Below are 25,693 nucleotides of genomic sequence, written 5' to 3' on the forward strand. Positions count from 1 at the left end.
AAACACCATGTAACTAGCATGAAACATTGTGGTTGACCTATTTAATCACCAGCTTCTTATAGGGATAACATTATATGACCCTTTGATCACTCTCGCCGCCCATGCACCTTGCATGTGTTGTACGTGCCCGGCATCTCCCTCTCTTGACATGCATCAACTTCCTCGCAAAGTTTCAAATCCAAATATGGCCATTGAGTAACGAAAAAAAGGAAATCAGCATGGAAATAGTAACAGGTCCTTCCACTGCAAGCCATTGACCAAGTGCACCAAGATAGCTCATCACAACCGGTCGTCCAGGGACACAATCGCTTAATCCGACAAGAATAGATCCCAATAAGAACATGATCGAAAAAGCTGTAGACAGTGGAGTGCAGAATGCCGGAAAAATATACAAATGTCACGTCAAAAGCACCAGACGGTAGCACGCGAGTACACAACTTATTCACACGCTGGGTATATCTGTTACAAGCTAGAATGAATCAAAATACACGAGCACAAGGTCAGCAAAAGAACTGGATTAGGCAAACATATATAATATAATGAACAAATCGAGCTGTAAGTAATCCATCATCCACCCCCAACCTACCCATGACACGAATCACCCAAAAAAATCCAGTAACGCCCCTCTCGGCACCACAGAACTAGACTTCCTCGTTGTAATCATTCTATCAGGTGCTCTTTCAGTGCAACCTCTGCAGTGGGGTACATCCTTGGTCCTCGGCACTTCAGGAGGGAGGTGGGACGACGCATAGATGACCCTGAGTAAAAATATCTTGATGGTGATGGCGGAAAATGTACATACGGTGTGTGATCTATCCCCTGAACCGAATCAAATCTTCTTCGGTAGGTTGTAAGTTTTCTTCAGGAACTTTGTAGCTGTCTCATCGCTCCGATAGCACAGAACTCGCAGGACCGTGTTAGGCTCATTCGGACTCCAATGCCCTGTCGTTGGAGGCAATGGTAACCTGTTCTTGGACGCTGACCTATTTGATTCAACCATCATACGTTTGAATCGCTCGATGAGGCTTTCAGAGTCTGCTCTGAAGAGGGGCAGGACATTCTTCACCTGGGAGGAGGCCTTGTCAACTAATTCTTCTGGCAGACCATCCCCATCCGCCAAATACAGATCTCTGAGGGCCCTGAAGTCATCTTCAATTATCTGAGAGTCCTGGCGGGTGAAAGCACGCAAAGGACCACCAGCAAGAAGCACCAGCAAGAAACCATCAAAAGTTGCTTTCATCAGCGCAGTAATAGCACGGTTCCGCACTTTATTGTGCACCATACCAGATATCGTCTCAAGGACAGGGTCAAGCTCTCTCAACAGTACCTCCACCCTGTTTGTTGCGGTATCACCAATGTAAAGGGTGTCCCAGAGAACATGGCCCAAGTCATAGAACGTCACCTTATATGCAGTCGTCTCACAGATCTGCTGAATGCCTTCTTGACAGGCTGCCTGACAAAGCTCAAACTTGATGTCCAATCCATCTGTGATATCTGCCTGAGCTGACTCGACATTCCGCAAGCATGTTTTTATCTTCTTCTCTAGGTTCTCAAGCTCACCTCGGACGTACTGAAGTGTGTTCAAGCGCACACACAGTTGAGGGAGGCCCAAGGGATCATTTCCATTTGTTGTTCCATTTTGAGATACACGAACCTGCAGATTTTGTGGCTTCTCCTTTTTCTTGAATAATAACTTGGAGCCAACCTCGCATCGCGTTAATGGAGGTAATTGGGGCATAAAGGAATTCCGTGTTCCTGTTCAGTGATACAAAAGCAGAAATGGGACTTATCGAAGGAATATCATTCACACAAATTATTTAAGCCATATTTATCTAGTACTTACCACAGCCAGATTTTGCTTTAGACACGTAAAGCTGTAAGCTTCTATCGAGTCCGGTTGTCAGATCAGGAAGAAGAGCTGGATGCATTGGTATAGGCAATTCGAAAAATGCATCCAACGTTTCACCAATAACCCGAAGCATCTCCACTGAAGAGGGAGCGAAATTCTCCCTGTTGGCACCTGGATTCCAGGTCTGCATAAAAGATATTGTCAGGTTCAGTGGCTAAGAAATCATAAAAAGCCTATATAAACAAAACAAGTTTCAAGCTAGGCCTAACAGAACTTCATATAATATACTGCGGTCTGATGATCAAGTATCAAAATTTATTTTATTCCCAGAAAACTATTCAGAATCACTAGTTGCACTAAGCCAATGTATTCAGTTTGCACATTGGCTGTGTGTGGTTTCAAGACCTGAAAATAAGAATCAGCAAGAATGATACTGGAATATGACTGATAAAAGTTGGTATGATGGGAAGCCAAATCACACACACCGGGCTCACTTCAGATGTTTCTAACCATTCATGAGCGGCAAATGGACAATGGACATGAAAGAAAGTGGTATGAACAAATGGATACTGGAGATGAAAAAAAGGGTCCACTATAACCAAGTATATAACAAATTGATACAGCAGCATGTTTAAGCTACATGAGATATATGCAGAAAATAATATTAAAACTTAAACTACAACAGCACACAGCGTCTATGATTGTATCTATTTATATCGAGAAATTAAGGTTTGATGATGAGAAGGGGTAAAAAGAGCACCTCTTGCTTCAAATTCCGGTCAACCCATCCCTTGAGTCTATCTACCCTTTCTTTTATCCACACTTTCACCAGATTAGCAATTGCATTTTCAGCTTCATACGGAGGCATTTCTCTGATCAGTGACTTGCCTCCATCATCACTATCCACAGAATCTTCTACAGCAATATTAACAAGATCCTTCTCTAATTTGTCTGCTGATTTAAGCACCTGAACTGTATCTGGCGTCAGCTCTGTAAGCCCAGCTACGAACTGCTTCAGCTCATTTCTGTAACAAGAATGAAGGGTTGCAACAGCAACACCTGAAGCAAGGGGATGCCATGTCTTCAGTATTGGACTGTACAATTTTTTCTCCTTTATAGCTAGGTCACCGATGTCCTTTGCAAGAATAGAAAGCACTGGAGTAGGGTTTCTTGATGAACGTTTTGAATCCGCTTCTTCCATTCTCTACAAAGGTCAAAGTAATGTCAATAAAAGAAGAGACTAGCAAAATATCAATTTTACAAGACTTAGCATCTCAGACCATCCATAAAGCAGAGTGGTTGAGTACAAATATTACTTGAGAATGAGGAAAGTGTTTTCTATTGTTTCCAGGATACTTAGCATACATGGCATGGGTTGTGAGCAAAAATTGACGAGACAAAACATGATGAAATGATATAGGTATTTTGAGGTACAGAAACAGCACTTTTCATATATATTGAATCAAAATTGAGGATGATATTTACAACTAACAACACTTACTTGGGCAAAAGCTGTGCGGAGTGAAGACCTTATGTAGGTCTCTACCCTGCTGCGAGCTACATCAGTCTCTTCTTTCCTTCTACGACGATATTCATGGGATATATCTTCAACAAGAACCCTAGCAGCTGACACTCCAATGGAGACAATGCCTTGCATAGACTCGATATTACTTGTATTGAAGGTCTCATGATATGCCAGAAGTCTTTTCTCAGTCCAACCCATTATTGAGCTTAATGTTGAACTTAAAACTTTACAGTAATTTGGGTCTTTTGTGGTCTTGGCATCCTTAGCAACTTCAGCTAACTGATTCTCTGCAGCAGAAAGTAACTCGATATCTACTTGACCAGACATAACAAAATGGTTGAACAATGCCCAAGTAAAGCAAAGGTTGTGGAGCATCTCATTGATTCCAAGAATAACCCAGGTTTTCTTCAAGAGCTCCATCACCTCATCGATCTCATCAACCACAGTGCCCTCATCATTATCAAAGCAAGCTTCTACCAACATTTGGTAGAGATGCAGGTTCAAGGGGAAACCATCTGCCCAGTGGCATCCATCAGAAGTTCCATCATGAGACCTTCCAGCAAGGGACATGACAGAAGTGCGTAGGCTCTGCATTGACTCAGAGTTTTTCCCAGTTTCAAGTGGCCTATCATATGCACCACGTATAATTTGGCGCAACCGTTGTGCAGAACTATCTGATTTGTTCAGTGGAACAAGTGGGTGAAGAAGCAAACCAGCCTCAAGAAGCTTTAAATTCCTACTCCGCCATGCTTCATACTCTTGAGGATCTGGGAAATCTGATGCCTTGAACTGTTGCAGGAATTCCAAGGGCAATACCATAGATTCCGCACGTCTGCCAAGCTGTTTCACAGAAAATTTAAAAGTGTATTAACAAACTTTAAAGTGTATTAGCAAAAAGTCATCATGTCCTACAACAAAAATTGCCAACTACATAGGACAACCCCCCAAAGGCCCATCAAACTGATAATGTGTCCAATATTGCAACAGAAATAGGGCATAGAAATTACGAAATTTTTTGTGAATATGTGAGTTAGCGTGCATCACTGCATCTTTTCCAAACAGCCCAACATTAACGTTTGCATGTGAGTTATGAACAAAGCAAACAATGCTGCATGAGATTTTTGGAAACCATTTGCTAATCATTAGAAAGTGATTACTATACCATGCCCATCCAAACTTTGGAGATCATCTTTTAATCATTATACTCTAAACAACATCAAATTGTTACAGTTGTACTAAGCCATCTTCTGAAATCCAAGATATGAGGTGGGGTATCAACCATGATCAGAATGCATAGAACTAAATTTGTCACTACAAATAGTCTAACAAACCCCAAGCTGTCAATCCAGCAAGCTCAAGGTGTGGTTAATATCAAGAAGCTACATCTAATGAGTACAGGAAAATGTGAAGTGGTTTGGTTGTGTGACCGAAGTCCAAATGGTAACAAATGAATTGCAGATTTACCCCTCCGAAACAAATCAAATAAGACACCCTCCCGCATCAAATTGATTGAATTATGTGCCTTCCTATTTCACATTGCCACTTTATGATGAAAACTGCAGACCAAGATAAGAATCATGGTGCCAACAAAGGTCACTCCTAATTATAAAGTGGAGCGGTAGAATTCTATATTCAATGAACTACCAAGAAAAAAAAGGCAATACCCACTGCAGCCGACACCCAAAATACAAGATCTACGCTTGGGGGGGGGGGGGGGTGGGGGGGCGCATTTCAGCCCCTCCCTATGAATGGCGACCAATACCAAAACGAAAACCGAAAAGACAAGAAAATGGGTGTATTTTTAGCTAAATTTGAATTTTCGGGCGACCCTCCAACAAACTCCGAGAACACCATGGCAAGCTTGACCCGCTCCAGATCTACTACCACAAACCACCAGCACCAGCACCACAAATTCGACCGGGCTCGCAAACAAGGATCGATCAAACAAGCAGAATTCCGAGCTACATTTCCACCGGAAATCTCGCTATACGAGCGCGAGATGCTACCTGGCTGGCGGCGATGCGGAGGAGCCCCCTGCGGATCCTGGCGTCGGCGGGCTCGGAGACGCGCATCTGCACCCGCATGAGCTCCCCGACCGTGGCGGGCCTCCGCGGGGGCCCGGCCGCCTTGCCGCCGCTCCCGGGGCTGCCGACGCCCTTGGAGGAGGCGGAGGAGCGGAGGCCGAGCGCCTTCTTCATCTTGCTGGCGGCGGCGGAGGTGAGGGAGCGCTGGAGCGAGGCGGAGGAGACCGAGGACGCGGACGAGGCAGGGGACGCCGGCGCCGCCGCGCCCGACGCGGACTGGGGGATGTAGGTGAGCGGCTTCCCGCCCGTGGTGCGGGACGCCGCGACCAGCACCTCGTAGGCGGCCTCCCGGAGGTCCGCGGCCGTGAGCGGGACCCCGAGGTCCGGGAACGGCGAGGGGAGGGCCGAGGAGGAGGAGGCCGCCGCCGCGGGCGGGAGGAAGCCGTTGGAGGAGGAGGAGTGGGACGAGTCCCGGCGGGACTCGCGGAACAGGCGAGCCATCGCGGCGGCGGTGTCAGCGTCGGCGTCGGCGGTGGCCTCGCGGCTTGCCTGCCTCTCTCCCCGCCTCTCTCCTCGCGTGCTAGGTCCCGCTCTCTCTAGTGGGGAGGGGAGAGGAGAGGAGAGAGAAAGGGCAAAGGGGGAGGAGAGAGACGGGGCCGCTTTTCGCCGCAGGGGATGATGAGGACAGAGAGAGGAAACTCGTCCTCCCCAGCGAGGGAGATGGCAATTCGCAGGGTAAATTGCTACGGGTACTCGCAGCCGGAATTGCTTAGCAGGGCTTTTCTTTACCGTGTTTTCCTTTGGTGAACGCGTGGGCATTCGCTGTCACTTCCATTTCATTTCTATAACACATAGTTCTGCAGTTGGAGACGTATGTGTTCATACACATGTATAGATACCGAATGTTGTGTCACATATTAAAACTGAAAATAGCTCAATAATAGATTAATTTTAAAAATTCTAAAATACCGCATGGCATATGAAATTTTGAAGTAGCTATCGAATCTAGGTACTCATATATATACCCGTACACAACTACAGAAGCACCCTATAAAGTATGGACATAACCGCTCACAAAACCCATATAAGCGTCGTACGCGTGTCGCTGTCTAGGTCTTTCCTTAGGATAAAACATGCTTTTAATGAGAACTCATTTTCAACATTGTTGAACATTAATGAGATCAATTGGTAAGTTTTACATCATAAATATTTTTTTTCTGCATCCCTATTATTGTCAAGCATAGCTTTTATTGTGATGGTCAAGTTTATACCAAATGCATTCTCTCCTCATTGTTAATGTTACCCAAAGCTGAAAAGGGGAGTTTTTATTAAAAAAAAGTTTATTGGTAACTTAAAGTAGGCATCTCTATAAATTCTAGTGAAAATCTTAACAACATCGGTAAGAAGTCCATACTATTCATGATGCTATATTTAAAAGTTTTTTCCATCTTCATAAAAAATATGGTGCACTAGTGTAAAGCAGAAAAATAGGGAGACACCACTACTCTGTTAGCTGGAAAATATGGGTCCATACAAATATTATTTAGCACCTATATCGTACTGTAAAGACTACAGCAATAGAGAGTTATAAGATTCTATTACAAAAAAAATTTGGCAACACATCAAACAGATTCCACATTATTAGGGGCTGTTACATTTAGAAAAAAAATCTACCTTGATAAAAAACTCAAGAAAATACAATTAATATAATATATGCAAGCATAAAACAATAATAATAGAGCACTGCTCAGGTGTCAAGAGGTGCAAGCAAGCGCCAAGGTCCTAGTATTTGTACTCCTAGCAATGTATTCTAAGTGCAACAATAGTGAATACTAGAAGACTAGGTTTTTGAGAAAAAAAATAAAATGCAAGTAAACCAAAGATATTGTTTATCGGTTATCTTTTCGCAGCTTTGGTTGTGGGTTACCTTTGCAAAGCAGGTGAACAAATGCTACATAAAGGCACCAACAAACAGGCCATGTTCCCGTGTACGCCGTGACAGTACCCACAGCCAAAACAGCATCATCCACCATCGCCATTACCGTGTGTGTTAAGGTTAAGCAAAGACCTGGTAGTGGTACTCTACGTACTGCCGCACCAGCTGGGTGACCCGGCTGATGGCGATAATTGTGTAGATCAGGTCCTTGCGGGACGCGGCTGTCCGTGCCAGCTGTCTCGTGCGCCAAGTCCACCACGCATGATTGATGCGTACCCGGCGGCTAATTATGCTTCTCAAAATCTGCGAGAATGGGCTTGGGAAGGTGAGCTAATCTCTTCTTAGTTGTACTCTCCAAGATCATGGAAAAAAGGTTGACGGACAGAAGTGGCCATTACTATCCCTAACAAGTAAGGGAAGTGTCATCCTATTACTAGAATGGGGTTTGCCTTAGTCTATGGTAGATTATTGGTTGTAGGCTTCAATAATCGTGATCACATATGCAAGCCATCGATATTTTGACCATCGATTAATGATATAAAACGCATTAAAAATGTAACGAAAAAAGTGAATTTTTCATCCCTGAAGTATTAAAAAGTGTGTCATTCATTCCTCATATTTTATTTGGTGCAAATCAATCCTTTAACTAACTAAACCGGTGTATTTATCATCCACACCTTAGTTTAACAATGGTTTAGTGCTATCTGATGGCGGTTTATGCCACGCTTTCATTTGACTAATCACCGCGTAGCAATGTAATATGATGAGTTGAAGATATAAACCCCCAAAAAAAGTAAATTCTCTAAATTGGTTGCCCATAAAAATTTTATCCGAAAAATTAACAGAACCGATTCACATTGAACTATTATAGTGATTGACTTAATATATATTAGACATGGCTAGGCAATAATTACTAAGATAATTAAATGACCTAAACCAATATTATATGATACTAAACTATTGTTAAATTAAGGTGGGGATGATAAATACACTAGTTTAATTAGTTAAGGGGTTGATTTGCACCAAATGAAATATGAGGGATGAATGTCACACTTTTACGATACTTGAGGGATAAAAAATACACTTATTCCAAAATATAATAGGTTCATGATATTTTGAAACTATTTACGAGGACGGATGTAGCAATACCCTTTCTTTCTCTATTTTTTGTTAAAACAGACCATTTCATTTTTAAAAAACCATTTGGAAACAACCGTCGCGTCATTTGTAGGCATTCGTGATCCGGCAACTGTACGTGTTTGAACTTTGAGACATTCTTGGACCTGCGTGCAGAAACTGGAGCGTTTGCTGGACGCTGGTGGAGAAGCGAGCGAGGCCGGTGAAGGCCAAGCACGAGGACGTTTTACTCGGCCGGCGGGACTCGGGAGCACAGCTCGGATCACATGCCCAGCTCTCAAGGTCAGACCGTGATGCAGTATCTTATTCTGCATGTGCGATTGGGCCCGAATGTCCCTCTGGCGGGAAGAGGAAGAACGCTAAGCTATTAGTATTAGTGGAAGATCATGATAGATCAATTGGCAGGAGACAAAATTGGTGATCGGGAGAGGCGTCGCTTTCACAGGTCGATGCCAGACAGCCGGCTTCTAGCAGCTGATTATATATATATACACGATAAATTTTATCTACGCTAGCGTGTAACTGCTCTCACCGTATATATACCTGAGTGTGTTGGGTTCGGTGGGGCTGGGCTGTCACCCGTCAGCCATTAAGAAAAAGGGGGAGAGGAAAATCAGTCGAGGAGACATGTAGCATTCCATCATCCAATCCAGCACCGAGGGTCCGGGCCCACATGTCGGTGGGACACGGGGAAGTAGGTTCTTCCGATCTGGTTGCCTCAGCCTGGCGGCTGGCGCTGAGCTTGTTCGGTTTCGGACACATCCGGATAGACCGGGCAGCGGGTATGCGCGTGCTCGGTGTACTACTTTGGGAGGATCCACTAGAGCACAGCGGTCGCGTTAAGGCACTGACTGGGTCTGGTATTCTTCTGAAACCACGCTGCTGCTCTCTGGGCACTGACTGCTGCTCATCAGTTGAGCAAGAGAAATGCGTGCGTTTTTTTTTCATAGTTACCTCGTTGGGCACCAAAAAAGGAGACCAAAGCGTGTCTTGTGCCTGCCCTGGCATGTTTGCCTCCCAACCCCACCGACGAAACACAAAGACTACACCGGCGAGGAAAAAGGGGAGAATCATCTCGAGCAAAAGGAAAGGGAACAGGCCAACAGGGGAGAGATCTGCAGCTGCAAACGAAGTCCTTAAAGTGTAAATGCCACATTTCTACTGTACTACTTATACAGACAAGAAGGATGATAAAAAAGTAATTCAACTGAGCTGTCCCACTCAATGACTGAGATACAGACAGGGATGGAAAAAAGAATAAAAACTAATGTAGTTGAGCCCAAAAACCAAACGCCCACCGTGGGGCTCTACCGGTTAAGAGCCTTGCGCTCTACCGACTGAGCTAGACGGGCTTTGACGAGAATGCACCGTACAATAAACTAGACTAAAATCAGCTAAACAGGCACCTTCACCACTTCAAATTGACAGAACGAGGGAAATGTAGAAACACGGTGAAATTGCTGGGCCATAAACCTCATTTTCTACACCAAGTACTCAAGCCGTACTCCCCTCTCCATTGCACCCAAACTAGTTTACAAAATTCGGCCACCAACAACCCATTACAGCAGCCCCGTGCCACAGATGGTGGAATGCAAGCGCATCCTTGCTCCCGGTTGTTACTATACACATGATTAAGGGCGCAGCAGAGTTCATCCCCTAACTTCAACTAAGTTTCGCATTACGGTCAGTTCCGGATAGAAGCGCATCTTATAGTAAGATGCGCATCAGAGATAACAGGAGCCCAGCCTTCAGGAGTACTTCGGACGCCGGGACAGTCTTCTCAGGCTCACCCTCTCCTGTGATCAGCCAAAGAGAAGTTTCTAAATGTCAAGCCATATTAACACTTCCAAACAAGAGCAAGCGAAGCAATCTACGATTACATTATTGGCTCCAGCGTGATTGATTGGTTGAGAATACCTGGCTTCGATCATGATCGTATTCAACAAGGAATATGCATCTGCATCCCCTAATATCATGCTGCTTCCGCTGAACTTCCAGAACATGTGCATCAAAATGCAATGCCTCTTCGTTTCCCTCCTGAGGTTCAAATCAAATTAAAGAAAGGAAGGGCTTAAGGGGAAAATAAAAGGAAGCCAAAGATAACTGCTTTGAAAGAGTAGCAAGTCCCAAGTCGCAACTGCATAGCACACGATCTAATGCTATCATTGTACAAGGTTTGATGCTCCTTCTGTACTCCAGGAAAATAGTTTCTTTTTCCAATAAACCACTTACCCTGAAGCAGAGGACAAGGTCTCCTTCAACAATGGATCTGCACTGCGAGGACTCCAAAGGAATGGAACGCTGGCGGATACACTTCTCCACATTCACCCACTCATCCTCATCTGCCCCGAAACCCTCAAACCTCACCCGGACTTCCTGGAACAGCAGTACAGAAATATTGAGTTACAAAAAGGATGAAACAGAGCTTGAATATGCAAACAACAAAGGACACAGAAATAACAAAGGAAGCATTCAAGAAAACTATATTAGAGAAGAAGCATCCCAAAAAGTCAAAGCAGTCACTTTGATAATGAAATGACAAAAAAGTGCAAACAATTGACAATTCACTAATCAGCTAGTCTTAAATAAACCATGGGCTGAAAAGGTAAAATATGCATATGTAATAAGATATCAGTTTCTTACTATTTCACCCGCCCTGTTCCTCCTGTGTGCCAAGAAAAGGGCAATGTCGTACCTGCATAGCACAAAAAATAGCATGTGATGACATTTGGCTGCCAAGCACCTGAAAGCCAAACCCATGGGGGTATGGTGCTACCAACATCATGCACACATAAGCATCCTAATCTACCATCTAGCAACGTTAAAAATCTAGGTTCACCACTGCCAAGTGCCAACATCATCTATGATTAGTACCATAGTTTAAGGCAATATAACAAGCTTTACAAGAGTACTGCAAATAAACTCTGATATTAAACCCTTGCAGCCTTGCAGGCTCAATATGAACTAGTACATCCAATAATGAGATCACTTATACTATTCATTGTATTCACCAAGGTCATGCTAAACAGTAGATGTCCAAGTACTGTCACAGTATACCAGGGTATCATACACAAATGAGGGGAAAGACTACATGAACGGGATCATTGCAAGTAAGTGCAAGAAACAGAAAAGGAAATAATAACAGATAGTTGCAGGTGAAAGTATCTACCATGCAGAATCCTTTGAAGACTTAGCCTCAAACTCCAGCTCTTCAAGATCAGGAATCTTATCTCTAGTTTCTGAAAAGAAGGCAGGTCAAAGAAAACTTCATAACATTGCATGAACCAAGCGCCAAAACATAAAATTTCCAGTATCAACAGATTTATGTTTGAGAATACCTAATGGAAAAACAGGAGAAACCTCATCCTCGTTGTTTGAAATACTTGTATCAAGAGGGAAAAGTTTTTCTTCAGAAGCTGCAGACTTTTTCTCAGAAACTGATACATTTACTTCTGCGGTTGAAGCCTTTTCTTGAGAAAAAGTGGGCACACAAGTAGGTTTAGTGGCTGATACTGGAAACTTATTAAGGAACCATCCTTGAACCTGTTGAAAGAGATGTCAATATGTCATGCTAGTGCACAGTTGGTAAAATATGGAGGAACATTAAGATATCATCACCTGTGTAGCCTGTAATACTTTGCTTCCAGCTCGTCCAGCAGAACAACTGCATAGAAGAGCAGAAAATATAATCGGATATCAGAAGCGTCACTATAAAACTACGGTATGCAACTCAATGTATAAAATATAAAAGGAAAACATTTCAGTTTCGCAACACTCTGTATCAATACTGTCAAGCAAAAAATTACCAGGGACTCGTGATTGGAAGAGAACAGTAGAAGATACTCCAATCATGCTATATGCTTTGTGTGAAAATTTAGATCGAAATCTGTATTCTTTTGGTAACAATTCAAACTAAAGAGGCAGTTGGAACACACTGTAACAACGTGAAACTTACTTAAATTCTTCTGCAAGCTTCTGACAGAACTTGTTATCCAAGACTTGCTCCTTTCTCTCGGCAGCCAATTTCTCCATTCTTGCAATCTGTACCAGGAAGTACTTTTAAGTCATCATGGAAAATCTATAGGGGTACATCTAATATACTAGCAAGATATATGCACCAAACGAATTGAAATACAACACCAACTCCGTATCAATGTAGTGTACTGATGGATGCAGGGAGGATCCATAATTCCGCAGAGCACAAAAGCGGGTGGACCTAAATGGATAGGCAATTTATAGTGTTCGACTCTACACTGTGTCAATGACATCAAACCTAACAGCCCTCAGCAGATGATACTTCTAAACTCATTGCATTATAAATCTGCAATGTACCATCAAAGCGTACTTTCCTCCACAAACTGGGATCTAGAATTGTACTTACTGTGTGGTAAGTTTGGAATCGTTAGCACAATTGCATTGCCCTGGGTACAATAACATTTGGACACAGTTTCTGCTCGCCATTATCAAATGCCAACATGAATAGGATTATGGGGCACATTTTTTAGTAGTTTGATTATCAACATGTATGTTTTCACAAGCATTAACTGAATGTATCAATGCAGTAATCAAACAATTAAGTTTCTCCCATTTCACGGATTGGTTAGCTAAAGCAACACTTTACCCCTGCCACTGGGGCATCAATTGAGACTTGAATCAAAAGCCAAACCTCATTAATACTACCCATTAAGCGAAATATTTACAAATTCCCATGGTTAGAGCCCGCCACAGCTGGCAATCTGTTTTGGTATTCACCACAGCCATGGTCAATTTACAAGTAAATGTATCAATGCAATAATCAAACAATCCCTTTTGTCCCCTAGCATGGATTGATTACCGTAACCAACATCTGCAGTTTGACGCTACTATTGGGGCATCGACTCTTCCCTCATGAACAAAACCCTAGCATACCCATTAACTAAAAATATCACAAATTTGCATTGGTACAGCCTACCGCAGGTCGCACCGAACGATTCGCAATGCAATCAAGAACCAGCTCGTGCATGCACAGGGAAGCATCAACCCTGCACATAATCATCGGAATGCTCGCCCACAAACCCCCACAAAAGATGCGATCGCGGACAAGGCACGAGCGACAGGGAATCCCTACAAAGTTCATCCTCCAAAGAAGAGAACCTCGCATTGCCCAAGAAGCCGGCGAATGGGACCCGAACGGGAGGGCCAAGAACGCCCCCAAGAAAAACCCACCCAAAACCCCAAATGGAGCACCGCGCAGCTAACCAAGCCAATCCTGCGCGCAAGAGACCCCGGCCATCCTCATCCGGTTAATCCGTATGACGGTTCTTGGCAGCCCCCAGCACCAAGAACCCAACCCACACCGGGCGGGGAGGACGCGACGAACAGAACAGTACGAACCCAACCACCGCGGCGGCGGCGCGGGGGAGGGAAGGGGGAGGTAATGGCGCGCGGGAGAGGGGGGGCGCACCTCGGAGGGCGTGAAGCGGACGGAGGACCGCCGCTCCATGGCTCGCCGGCGCGGCGGGGAGGCCGAGGCCGCCGCGCAGCGAGGAACAGAGGTTTGGGGAGGTGGGAGTCAGTAGAAGAGGGGAGGGAGCGGCTTCCGACTTCCCAACCAAAAGAGGCGCGGCGCAATTACTCCAACGGGTACGCTGGCGGGTATGCGGGAGAGCAGGTAACGAAAGGATTAGGAAAAATGCGAGGCGGGGCCGGGGCAAGAGAAGAACAGTGCAGCGGAAGCTTGGAAGTGGCTGCGTGGTCCCACCGAATATATGCTGGGCTCGGGGCCAGGGTGGGCCGCTAATCCGGGCTTGGGTCGTCAGTCAACGTCAAGCGCGAGACTCCGGGACCGAAATCAAATGAGAGGTGGTCACAAGGCGGTGTTGGTTTTGTTGTCGCAGGAACGGCTTCTTTTCGGAGAAATTGTGTAGGGATGGGAAATTTTGTACCGACAGGCACCACTCTATACTGCATATACTGATTGAATACTATATATAATGATGTATTTACTATTCGAAATATGGTATTACTAACACAGTTCTAAATCTATCCGTAAATCTGCTGAGCTTGACACGTGGTGCTGCTAACACGGTTATGCTCCGTCAAATACATTAACAATGAAGATAATATTGATGCTCGTGTTCTTGCACTGGTTTGCATTAGGGCTTACAAACGGTCGAGAGAGGGAACAGGCTCCCAAGTCTCTGGTGGTGAAGTGCTATGCGAGTGCGTGAGTGTTTGAGATTTCGATTCCCCTACGGGGGTTCTCTCCTTCCCTTTTATAAGCCAAGGGGTAGGGTCGGATACCCGAATGAGAGAGAGATAACGAGTAGAAAGAGGAGGGTTGTCGGGATCCCGCTGCTCTCCTTCCCTTCACGTGGGCCTGTTGGCCCTGTAGATGATGCGAGGGTGTCCCTATGCCATGCGAGGGTGTCCCTATGCCTCCACCCACGCGACGTGCGACGTGCGCTTTGATAGGATAGGTGGCATGTGTCCCGGCGTGTCTGGTGGGTGACGTGCACTCCGACAGGACGGGTGGTGCAGGCTCCCGGCGTTCTGGTGGGCGATGTGTGCTTCGACAAGACGGGCAGCGTGAGCCCCCGGCGCGTTTTGCTGCTTAATCCCGGCGCGGCGGGCGAATGGGACTCGCTGTGATGGCCTGTCACTCAGGGGTCACGTCAAGGCGTTCTCTCGCATGTCCTCGCGTTAGAGGCTTGACCTCTGACATGAGCTTTCACTCTTGCGGGATCCTGAGGGTCCCACATCCCTGAGACAGGTATGGCGGAGCCCGCGCCCTTGGGTCGGGCGAGGCGGAGCCCTTCCCAAAGGGGTCGGGTGAGGTGGCTCATGTCGGTGTTTTACCGGCCGCCCACCGAGGGGTATACCCAAGGTGATAAGTTTAGATGAGGAGACGCCGAGATCAGGAACTCGAAGGTGCAAGGAACCCAAAACTTAGACAGGTTCGGGCCGCGAGGCGCGTAATACCCTACGTCCTGTGTGGTGGTTTGTATTGCCTTTGGTGTAGGATGATCTGGAGGTCTTTTTTTGAGAGGGGTCCCTGCCCTCCTTTATATACCCGGGAGGTCAGGGTTACAAAGATACTAACCAACTCCAGCTAAGGAATCGTACCAGAACATATCTCGAGTAGATTCCTTCTGTATCAGTTAGCTCTATCTCCTACTTAAACGGGATAAATAAGAGATAAACGAGATAAATAAGAGACAAGACGGACTTAATCTCTTAAACCTCTTTAAACTACGTTACGTACACAGTCCCGTGGCACCGGGTCTGACAACTCATGCTTCACGTCTGGGCGTGATACTGGGCCGTCGATGCTCCTCCAACTGGTGGGTTGTCCGTGGCCGCGTGACAGTCTGGTTAGGCCGAGCTGCACAGTTTGGGAGGGTCTATCCATGATTAGCTCCCTAAAAATCGCACTTTTGGGGAATCCGTGATGTTCGCCCCTGTCAGTAGCCCCCGAGCCCCTGCGTGACTTTGAGAGCTGTGCGGGGGCTTCGTTTTACCCGGACATAGTCTTCCACGCTAGGCCAAATGCGTTCCCAGCCACGCATCCGGGCTGACGTGACTTGGGAGTGTCTTCTTCCTGCTAGGCTCATGTGGGTGCGTGCGAGCGCACCCACTGAGTGTAGCCCCCAAGCCTTTGGGTGAATCAAAGATTCATGCAGAGTGTTCCACTGGCGTGCTCGCCCTCTTGATTGAAGCGACCAATGAGAGATCTCCCTCCGCTTGACTCACGTGGGTGCGCATGAGCGCACCCAGTGGTTATAGCCCCCGAGCCTCTGGGCGAATCAGAGATTCGTGCAGAGGGTTAGCTTTGCGTGTTCTGAAGGTACTCCGCGGCGATGCCTTGGTCCGAGGACTCCATCATCGGGTCTTGTTTCTACCGACTGTTGCCAGCAGCAGCCTTTGCAGGCATCGGATCGTCCAGCCCGAGTTCTTCAGCTGCACCCATCCTTGCTTTGCTTCGGGGCTCGCGTGATTCCCGCCGCCTGCTCCTATCTTAGCCAGGGCCTGCCTGCCTATCGGTGTTTAACCTCCAAGCCCACCAAGGGATATCCTCGAGGTGGTAGATTGTAGTTGGGGTGTCGCTGAGATAAGAAATTCGAAGGTGCAAGAAACACGAAACTTTAGACAGGTTCAGGCTGCAGTATGCGTAATACCCTACATCCTGTGTAGTGGTTTGTACTACCTTAGATGATGATATTTTTTTGGGGTCCTTGCCCACCCTTATATAGTATGGAGGGACAAGGTTACATGAAATTCTAGTCAGATACAAGCTTAAGAGTCCTACCCGTGCACTACTCCAGTAGTTTCCTTCTGTTCCGACTAGTTCTACTATGGTACGAGTAGTTACAACTAATATGGGGCATGGGACATGTCCCATCCCTTATCCTAAAATATGTACGCCATATGTGTAGTCCCGTGGCCCCGGGTTTTACAAGCGCCCGAGCTCTTCGTAGTCGAGTACTGCAAGCTTTCGAGTACTTCTGAAGGCATCTTCGAGTTCTCCTGAACTCCGTCTTGAAGGTATCTTCCGAGTACTTCTTGGTTGCATCGAGGCTATGAGGTGCTCATGCCCCGAGTAGCTTTCAAGTCTTCTTTTATATGGGGTGCAATTAAACTCGTACTCCATATGGAGTAGCCCCCGAGCCTTAGGTTGAATCGAAGAATCAGACTGAGGGTCAAATTAGTCTTGAATCTTCTATCCTTATCTTCAAAAAATTTGAAAAATAAGTCATCAATGACACATGTCCCGCAGCCCCCGAGCCTTGAGTCCAAATCCTAAGGTTTGGAAAAAAGAATTCGAAGAGTCGTGGCATGGATTGTGTAAAAGATTAAGAATTTGAATTGATGGTAAAAATAAGAAAATTAGTTCAGAAATTTGAAAATCCTTTTTTGGGATAACATTCTTGAAAAAATGGTTAAACAAATAACTTTCCTAAAGAAATCCTAAATTACCGCTCAAAATAAATCTTATCCCGAGATGAACTCTTGAGCTTCTACGCAGTGATACGCCGAGTTCTTTCCTGCGCCTAGCCCCAAGCATGGGAGCCAGACGAGCCAATGAAAACACACTGATTGCCCTGTTGCGCCCAGCCTCGGAGCACAGGAGCTAGACGAGCCGCCCAAGGTACGCCGAGTGCCTTGTCGAGCCTAGCCCCCGAGCATGGGAGCTAGACGAGCCACCGAAGGTACACCGAATAGCGTAGATACCGGCCGAGTCAGAGGAGATACACCACATGGTTGGCGGCACCAGCCCTCGAGCCTGGGGGTCGGCTGAGTAGCCGCTAGCACGCTGAGTGGTCTGTGCCGACGAAGTGATGGCCAAGTAAGGTAGTTCTTGGGAGCATACCTCACTCAGTAGCATGGTCCAAGCCTGATCTCTTAGCTTGATTCATGGGCAATTGTCAATGAAGCCGCAACAGTTGTTGATGAAGCTAACTAGTTAAAGTCAATTCCGACTAGTTTTAGTCATTGGTGTGTTGGCGGTGCGAGCAGGAGTTGTATCGAGTGGTCGAGGTAGTCGGTGACGCAAGGTGAAGTCATGTTGAGTAGTCGTTGTATTCGGCAAGGCAACTTGGAGTCGTGTAGAGTAGGAAAAGCTAAGAGTAGCGGCAGCTGCTGTACACACCGTAGCCTGATGGAGATCGACGTACAGGGCGAGAAGGAGTTGAACAGCTGCACAACCTTCTTGAGCAGATGCCATTAGGCATTGGATGGAACTCAAATTGTATGGATTCCTGGTAGACAGGAGCCATGTTTCGTAGCCCGAATAGGAGTCGGTACACTCTTCCCCTAGATCGGATTTACATCCGACCCGAGAAGTCCTGGTGCAGCACGAGTTGAAGTCGCGTCGAGAGCGGACTCCTCCTCGATCTCCGTGGCTAGGCAGGAAGTATGGGAGTGAGGCCCTTTTAGTAGCATATAGAGTACTAGTTGGGAACTAGTAAACTGAGCGTTACTGGAAGTATGGGAGCGAGACCCCTTTAGTAACATATAGAGTACTAATTGGGAACTAGTAAACTGAGCGTTACTGGAAGTATGGGAGCGAGGCCCCTTCACTAACATAGAGTACTAGTCAGGAACTAGTAAACTGAGCGTTACTGGAAGTATGGGAGCGAGGCCCCTTCAGTAACATAGAGTACTAGTCGGGAACTAGTAAACTGAGCGTTACTGGAAGTATGGGAGTGATGCCCCTTCAGTAACATAGACTACTAGTTGGCACTAATAAACTGAGTGTTACTGGAAGTATGAGAGCGAGGCCCCTTCAGCAACATAGAGTACTAATCGGGAACCAGTAAACTGAGCGTTACTGGAAGTATGGGAGCGAGGCCCCTTCAGTAACATAGAGTACTAGTCGGGAACTAGTAAACGGAGCGTTACTGGAAGTATGGAAGCGAGGCCCCTTCAGTAACATAGAGTACTAGTCGGGAACAGAGCGTTATTGGAAGTATTTGATAGATAATCATGTAGATGCTTTATTTGGCTAATTAATGGATTCCACTAGTCATTGCCAAACGAGGCAACCATTTTTGGCAGTCGTATGGCTCGGCTATGACAGGGTTCCCTGAGCTTAGCCTTGAAGAAATTGAATCATTTTCTTCTTTCCTGAGCCCATCCCCACTGGCCGTATTCTTAGCCCCCGAGCATTGGTAAAAAAGGCTCGTGACATGAGGAATAGGTGACAAGAGATTGGTTGGAAAAATGTTGCACTAATTAGGCTGGATATTCATTGGGCACGTCTAAGAATAGTATAGCGAGAAAGTCATGATTAAGCCGAATAATAAACATAAATGGCGACCCTGACTAAGTGGCAAAAAGAGGTGCTTTTAGGTTTACAGAACCCCTTGTTTCGAGATATAGTTTCAAAACAATGGTTGAACAAGTGAAACACCTAAAAGACCCTCAAAAAACCTTCTTGAATCGGGTACATAATTTATAAATAAATTATTATTCGGGTAGTCCCGTCGCCTTTCTTCGTAGTCTTTGCTGAGTGGTGGAGCTCCCAAAACCCTCTGAAGGGTTTGACATTCGAAGGTAGAATGCTTGCTCTTTGGGTGCCATGAGCATCACTTGTGGAGAGCCTCCTCGAATCGTTCCTTTGAGCTTAGGGTTTTCTTTCTTTGGGTTGGTTGTTCCCCGACTTCTAGCTTGCGTTTTCGAGTTGTACCCAGGTAGTCGAGGGGGATATGATAGTTGGTGGGGCTGTAGGCCTCCACCTCGTCGTGCTCCTGCTGCCTGGCGATGATGATGTTGCGGGCGTCTCGGCCATCGTTGATGATAGTGTGGAGGTCGCTTGTGGAGCGGTCATAGAGGTTGCCAGGCTGATGTTGGTGCTATTCTGGTATGCGCTGCCTGCGCGCGACACGCTTGGCATTCCGGAGCTTATGTCGCTCTTTTTGGACGTCATCTTCATCTTCGATCTTCATGGTTCCCATAGTGTTGAGAGCATGGACAGGTAGATCATGATGGGCGAATGCCCCCGCTGCGTCTGGGTCTAGACCGGGTGTGTCGGAGATGTAGTCGTCGTTGTTGATGTAGTAGTCGTCCAATTGAACATACTCCAATTCTTCACTATCTTTGTCGATGTGAATCATGAATACCTCACGATCTGGTGCGAAGCGTTTGGTACTAGCAGCCCAACCTTCTTTGTTGTCAGAAGAAGCGAGAAGTCTGCCTTCTTTGAACGGGAGTTCAGTAGAGTCGATAACGGATCGTGGTGGGCTTTATTGGAGAAATTTGGAGGGCTTTCTACCCTTCCAATGCTTGAGCTGTCAGACCTGGGCTTATGGGACTGTGAACATAGCATACATTTCCTAGGATAAGGGATGGGGCATGGCCCACGTCCTACATCTATTGTAACTACTCGTAGCGTAGTATGACTACTCGTACAGTAGTAAAACTAGTCGGAGACAATAGGAAAGTACCCGAAAAGTACTCGGTAGGACTTCTGAGCTTGTATCCGATTAGGACTTCCATGTAATCTATCCCCCAGACTATATAAGGGCAGATAGGGACCCCCTCAAAACAGGAGATTACCCGATCACCACCTAAGGCAATACAAACCACACAGGACATAGGGTATTATGCTCTTAGCGGCACGAACCACGCCCTACCTACAAACTCACCACCTCGGGCGTATCCCTCGGTGGGCATGGAGGTAAAACACTGACAGCTGGCGAGCTAGGTAGGGGTGTTCATCGAGCATCCACCGGAGAACTTCATGGCGTTCTTCAACTTCACCAGCGCTGTGCTCGATGAGGGCACAACTTTCATCTTCGGCTCCTGGATCTGCGTCGCCAACGGCTTGGCTGGCTTCAACACCCACCTAGTCAACTCAAGGAAGCCGGAGGCCTCTACATCAACTCGAAGCAGTGACCTTGATGAGTACATCGACAACCTCGACGAGTTGCTGCTCCCTGATCTGGTCCTGCAGATCAAAAAGATATTCATTCTCAATACGACTTCCACTCGTGATGCACTAGAACTAGTAGGACCGGACTCAAACCAATCTGAGGGGACCACACAATCTAAGTTCCTCTCCGACTGGAGGAAGACTTAGATCTACTGCTCAAGCTCAAGGACGTGGGAGCCACCGCTTGACGGGGGACCCTGTTTTCAACTACTACTCGGACTGCAATGAAGAGTACTCGTCGTTTAGTACTACACCTTCAAGCCAGAGCCGAGGAGGACTCAGAGACGAGGGAGCCACTGCCCGTCGGGGGTGGGGGCGCTCTTGAAAACCACTCACAACCCGATGACTACCCCAAATCCTTTTGGGCAATCATCTGGGTTTAACCATAACATCTACGCCGCAAGGCCGTTTCATGTACTGGAAGGGCTTAGAGCCCTTTGAACTACTCGACTACGATTCCCGCATTGTGGCCTTCACACAGGAATTGCCCTTCTAGGAGGGCAAACCTCTCTCTCCCATTGCGGAAGAGGGAGACGGTAGCACAGAGCTACTCAAGTACAGCCATACGGCTAACAACTCGTCAGATCGTCAAGTCTACATAGCCTCCCTTCGCAACATGGATGATGATGAGCTGGGTCCCGAGTACGATGACGAACAACATGCTGACGTGTCTGCTGATGAGCCCACAGTAGACGCCCCCCACGACGAGAACGAGGAGCACCGAAGGATCCTGCGGTTGAAGAACGCCAAGTGTGCCCAGCGCCGGCAGAACACGCAAAACCGTGCTCGCAATCCAATGTACCAAAGGAACCTCAACAACGCTTTTGCAACAGCCACGGATCGGGAGTATCGTATACCAATTGGCGCCATTGGAGAAGCAACACTCCTAGCCCAACAGTTACCACCCAACCCCAGATTCAAAGGCTATAGTATCTAACCCAACGCGCGCTCGTGCAACTCGATGGGCAGCATCCAGTGTCTTCCACTTGGAACTTGCCTTCAAGATCTAAGCGCCATGGTGACACTGCACTGATCAGTCGCACCCCCGGAGGAGGCATCGGGAACTGGAGGAACTATAGTCACCAGCGCAATATGCGCCACCAGTCCGCGCGTGGCCATGCCAAAAAAGAAGTACAACAATCCACTCGCCAACCTCGCAACCAACATGGCGCAAGGCCTCATGGCCAAGCACCACTCAAGGTCAGCCTTCACGATGCTCCCATGATCGATCTTAGGCAAAAGATAAATGATGGCCGCGATGCGTAGTGTATCATTAAGTCAAGGAGAAGGGACCGTTCTGGTAGGTACCATGATGATGACGACAATGACCACTTCCCCGCCTTCACCTCCAACATCACTGAAAAATCCTATCCCAAGGAGTTCAAACCAGTCAGAATCCCTAAGTACAACAGCAAGCAGGACCCAGCCATCAAGGTTTCAGGGGGATCCAACTCCACCAGAGCTCTCTACTTCCCTATAGCTTTGGAATCGGTGCCCCTCACTGTGCTTGAAAGCCTCAAGCCAAACTCCATCGACTCCTAGGAGGACCTCAAGCGGGCCTTCATCGATAACTTCTCAGGATCCATGATCAGAGCAGGCACTCACCATGATCTGCCCCAGGTCAAGCAAGAGATGAAAGAGACCCTGCGGTGGTACACCCGGTGTTTCTTTGAGATGCACGCCACCATCGTCAACATCACCGACGAGGACGTCATCCGCTGCTTCCAGAACGGGCTCTTCTCGAAGCACACGTACCACTACTTTGGACGCAACTGCCCGACTACCGCCGTGGATCTACGTGATATGATGGCATGGTGGGCTGACCAAGAGGATAAGGAAAACGACCGCTTCCCCAAGCGCAACAACGACAAGCAGGGCAACTGCAACAACCACTTCGACAAGGGCCAGCGGAACCACTCGGGGAACCCCTGGAGGCGGAATCCAGACCAAGAAGTCATGGCTATTGAGCGTAATCCGCGTGGCAAGCGGTCGGGGAATAATGATGCACAGTTTGAGAAAGTCCTACACAAACAATACCCGATGCACCTGAAGTCACAACATACGCTCTTCGAGTGCTCAGCCTCCGCAAGTCACTCAATGCTCTACCCCTTCTGCAAGCTGGAAAGCGAAAGGACTAGGAGGATGAAGAGGGTGACAAGTCGGGGGCTCAAGATTTCCAGGACCCAAAGAACATCGTCAACGTCATCTTTGGTGGAGACGGAGGTTTTCCCTCCAAGCGCGCGTAGAAGTTGACCCTGCGCGAAATCCTCTCCGTAGAGCCTGCCACGCAAAAACCTCTGAGATACAGCATGGTCCCGATCTCCTTCTCTAGGGATGATCAATGGACCAGCTTCTCCGAGTTAGGAAAATTCCTTTTCGTCCTAGATTCTGTCGTGGCGGGCTCACAGTTGACCCGAGTACTCATCGATGGCGGGAGCGGCCTCAACCTGCTTTTCGCGAGTACTCTGAAGAAGATGGGCCTAGACATCTCCAAGATGCTCACCCCTAGTAGAGCTCCGTTCTATGGTATTGTCCCGGGAAATGCGGCTACACCACTCGGTTCAGTGGTCCTGCAGTTACCTTTGGGACGAAGGACAACTACCACACCGAGTACATCAAGTTCGAGGTGGCTGACTTCGAGTCGTCATACCATGCCATCCTCGGTAGACTGGCACTGGCCAAGTTCATGGCTGTGCCCCACTACATCTACCTGCTACTCAAGATGCCAGGCAAGACATGCGTACTCATGCTCCATGGTGACCTGAAGAAGTCGTATGACAGCGACCATGAGGCGATCGAGTACGCCACGACATCACGCATGCTAGAGCCTTCTGCTAAAGTACTCACGGCCGTGCAAAAGCTCACTGATTTAGAGATGGAGATCTCTAGCCAGAGGCCTAGCCAATCGAGGGTTAAACCCAACCCCAGTGACGTTGGCATCAAGGCCATCCACTTGCAAGAAGGCGACTCGTCCAAGACTGCTTTGATCAGAGGCGGCTTGAGTGACAAATAGGAAAGCGCGCTTGTCAGCTTCCTTAGGTCTAACCAAGACATATTCGCATGGTAACCAGCGGATATGCCATGGGTGCCCAAGGAGGTGATCGAGCATTGCCTAAAAGTTGACCCTAAGGCCACTCCGGAGAAGCAACGACTACGATGCTTCACTCCTGGCAAGAGGGAGGCCATCAAGATGGAGCTAGCAAAACTACTCGCGGCTAATTTTATTAAAGAAGTGTACCACCCCGAGTGGTTACCTAACACTGTACTAGTCTTGAAAAATAATAATAATAATGAATGGAGGATGTGTGTGGATTATACTGATCTCAATAAACACTGCCCAAAGGATCCCTTCTCGCTCGCACGCATTGACCAAGTCATCAGCTCTACGGTTGGCTGCGTCCTGCTCTGCTTCCTCGACTTCTACTCGGGTTACCACCAGATCGCTCTGAAGGAAGAAGATCAGATCAAAACAGCATTCATCACCCCCTTTGGAGGATATGCATACACAACAATATCCTTCGAGTTGAAGAATGCAGGAACCACCTATCAGTGGGCCATCCAACTGTGCCTTGCGGATCAGCTACATCGCAATATTGAAGCTTATGTGGATGACGTGGTCATCAAGACCAAATCCCACGACGAGTTCATCCCTGATCTTGAGGAAACATTCAATAGCTTATGCAAGTTTCGATGGAAGCTTAACCCAACCCAGTGCATCTTCGGCGTGCCATAAGGAAAACTACTCGGTTTCATTGTTAGTCATCGAGGAATTGAAGCAAACCCAGAGAACGTCACCGCCATCACAGCCATGGATGCTCCACGGACGATCAAGGATGTCCAGAAGCTCACAGGCTGCATGGCAGCCTTGAATAGATTTATCTCCCGACTTGGAGAACGGGGATTACCCTTCTTCAAACTGCTCAAGTGACACGACAAGTTCCAGTGGACAGAGGAGGCAAAGCAGGTGCTACAAGATCTCAAGCATCATTTGCAGCCACCCCCCATCCTGACGGCTACCCAACCAGGTGAGAACCTGCTACTCTACATTACCGCAACTACTCACATTGTCATACGGCAATCGTGGTGGAGCGCCAGGAGGAAGGCCATGCTTTCGGTGTGCAGTGGCTAGTATACTTCCTTAACAAAGTCCTTCTAAATCCAAAGTTTGTTACCCGACAATTCAGAAACTAGTCTACGGTATACTCATCACCTTCAGGAAGCTTCGCCATTATTTCGACGCATACAACATCTTGGTGGTCACCGACTTCCCGTTGGTGGATATCCTCCACAATCGGGATGCCACCGGGCGCATCTCCAAGTGGGCAGTGGAACTGGGTGACTCTCACCCTGGACTTCAAGCCCTGGGCGGCCATCAAGTCGCAGGCACTAGTCGATTTCATGGTGGAGTGGCAAGAAAACCAAGTGGAAGCCCCAGCCAACCAGCCAGAGCATTGGGTCATGTACTTCGATGGCTCACTCAAGCTCGGTGGTGGTGGCACGGGAGTACTTTTCATCAGTCCGAGAAGAGAACAACTTAAGTACATGTTCCAAATACTAATTGAGGTCTCTAACAATGAAGCCGAGTACGAGGCACTATTGCACGGGCTATGCCTGGCAGTTTCTCTGGGCATCAAGCGACTGCTCGTCTATGGTGACTCCTTATTGATGGTCCAACAAGTCAACAAGGAGTGGGACGTCAACAAGAACACCATGGACGCGTACGTTGTGGAGATACGCAAGCTCGAGAACAAGTTCTTGGGGCTGGAAATCCACCATGTGATTCACGACAACAACGTAGGAGCGGATGTGC

General features: G+C 47.3%; 2 protein-coding genes across 2 annotated transcripts; both read right to left on the bottom strand.

Annotated features, from left to right (window-relative positions):
* Window positions 1-348: 348 nt before the first annotated feature.
* Window positions 349-6,022, bottom strand: LOC112883316 (protein unc-13 homolog). Its single transcript, XM_025948597.1, has 5 exons — window positions 5,381-6,022; window positions 3,351-4,214; window positions 2,610-3,053; window positions 1,844-2,033; window positions 349-1,755 (listed from the first exon to the last, which is right to left on the bottom strand). The coding sequence occupies exons 1-5, from the start codon at window positions 5,897-5,899 to the stop codon at window positions 830-832; spliced, it is 2,943 nt and encodes a 980-aa protein (XP_025804382.1). The 5' UTR covers window positions 5,900-6,022; the 3' UTR covers window positions 349-829.
* A 3,942-nt stretch (window positions 6,023-9,964) lies between these two features.
* On the bottom strand, window positions 9,965-14,051 carry LOC112882437 (protein SAWADEE HOMEODOMAIN HOMOLOG 2-like). Its single transcript, XM_025947505.1, has 9 exons — window positions 13,915-14,051; window positions 12,427-12,512; window positions 12,090-12,135; window positions 11,810-12,014; window positions 11,641-11,710; window positions 11,115-11,166; window positions 10,704-10,847; window positions 10,389-10,508; window positions 9,965-10,267 (listed from the first exon to the last, which is right to left on the bottom strand). The coding sequence occupies exons 1-9, from the start codon at window positions 13,951-13,953 to the stop codon at window positions 10,220-10,222; spliced, it is 810 nt and encodes a 269-aa protein (XP_025803290.1). The 5' UTR covers window positions 13,954-14,051; the 3' UTR covers window positions 9,965-10,219.
* Between the last annotated feature and the right edge of the window lie 11,642 nt (window positions 14,052-25,693).

Source organism: Panicum hallii, chromosome 2 (assembly GCF_002211085.1).
Source record: "Panicum hallii strain FIL2 chromosome 2, PHallii_v3.1, whole genome shotgun sequence".
Taxonomy (NCBI): domain Eukaryota; kingdom Viridiplantae; phylum Streptophyta; class Magnoliopsida; order Poales; family Poaceae; genus Panicum; species Panicum hallii.

Coding starts and splice junctions, on each gene's coding strand:
- LOC112883316 (XM_025948597.1), bottom strand. CDS start 5,899: ATGGCTCGCCTGTTCCGCGAGTCCCGCCGGGACTCGTCCCACTCCTCC. Junction 4,215..5,380: donor TCCGCATCGCCGCCAGCCAG/GTAGCATCTCGC, acceptor TCTGTGAAACAG/CTTGGCAGACGTGCGGAATC. Junction 3,054..3,350: donor TCCGCACAGCTTTTGCCCAA/GTAAGTGTTGTT, acceptor TGACCTTTGTAG/AGAATGGAAGAAGCGGATTC.
- LOC112882437 (XM_025947505.1), bottom strand. CDS start 13,953: ATGGAGCGGCGGTCCTCCGTCCGCTTCACGCCCTCCGAG. Junction 12,136..12,426: donor AAGCTTGCAGAAGAATTTAA/GTAAGTTTCACG, acceptor TCTTCTATGCAG/TTGTTCTGCTGGACGAGCTG. Junction 10,848..11,114: donor GGAACAGGGCGGGTGAAATA/GTAAGAAACTGA, acceptor CTGCTGTTCCAG/GAAGTCCGGGTGAGGTTTGA.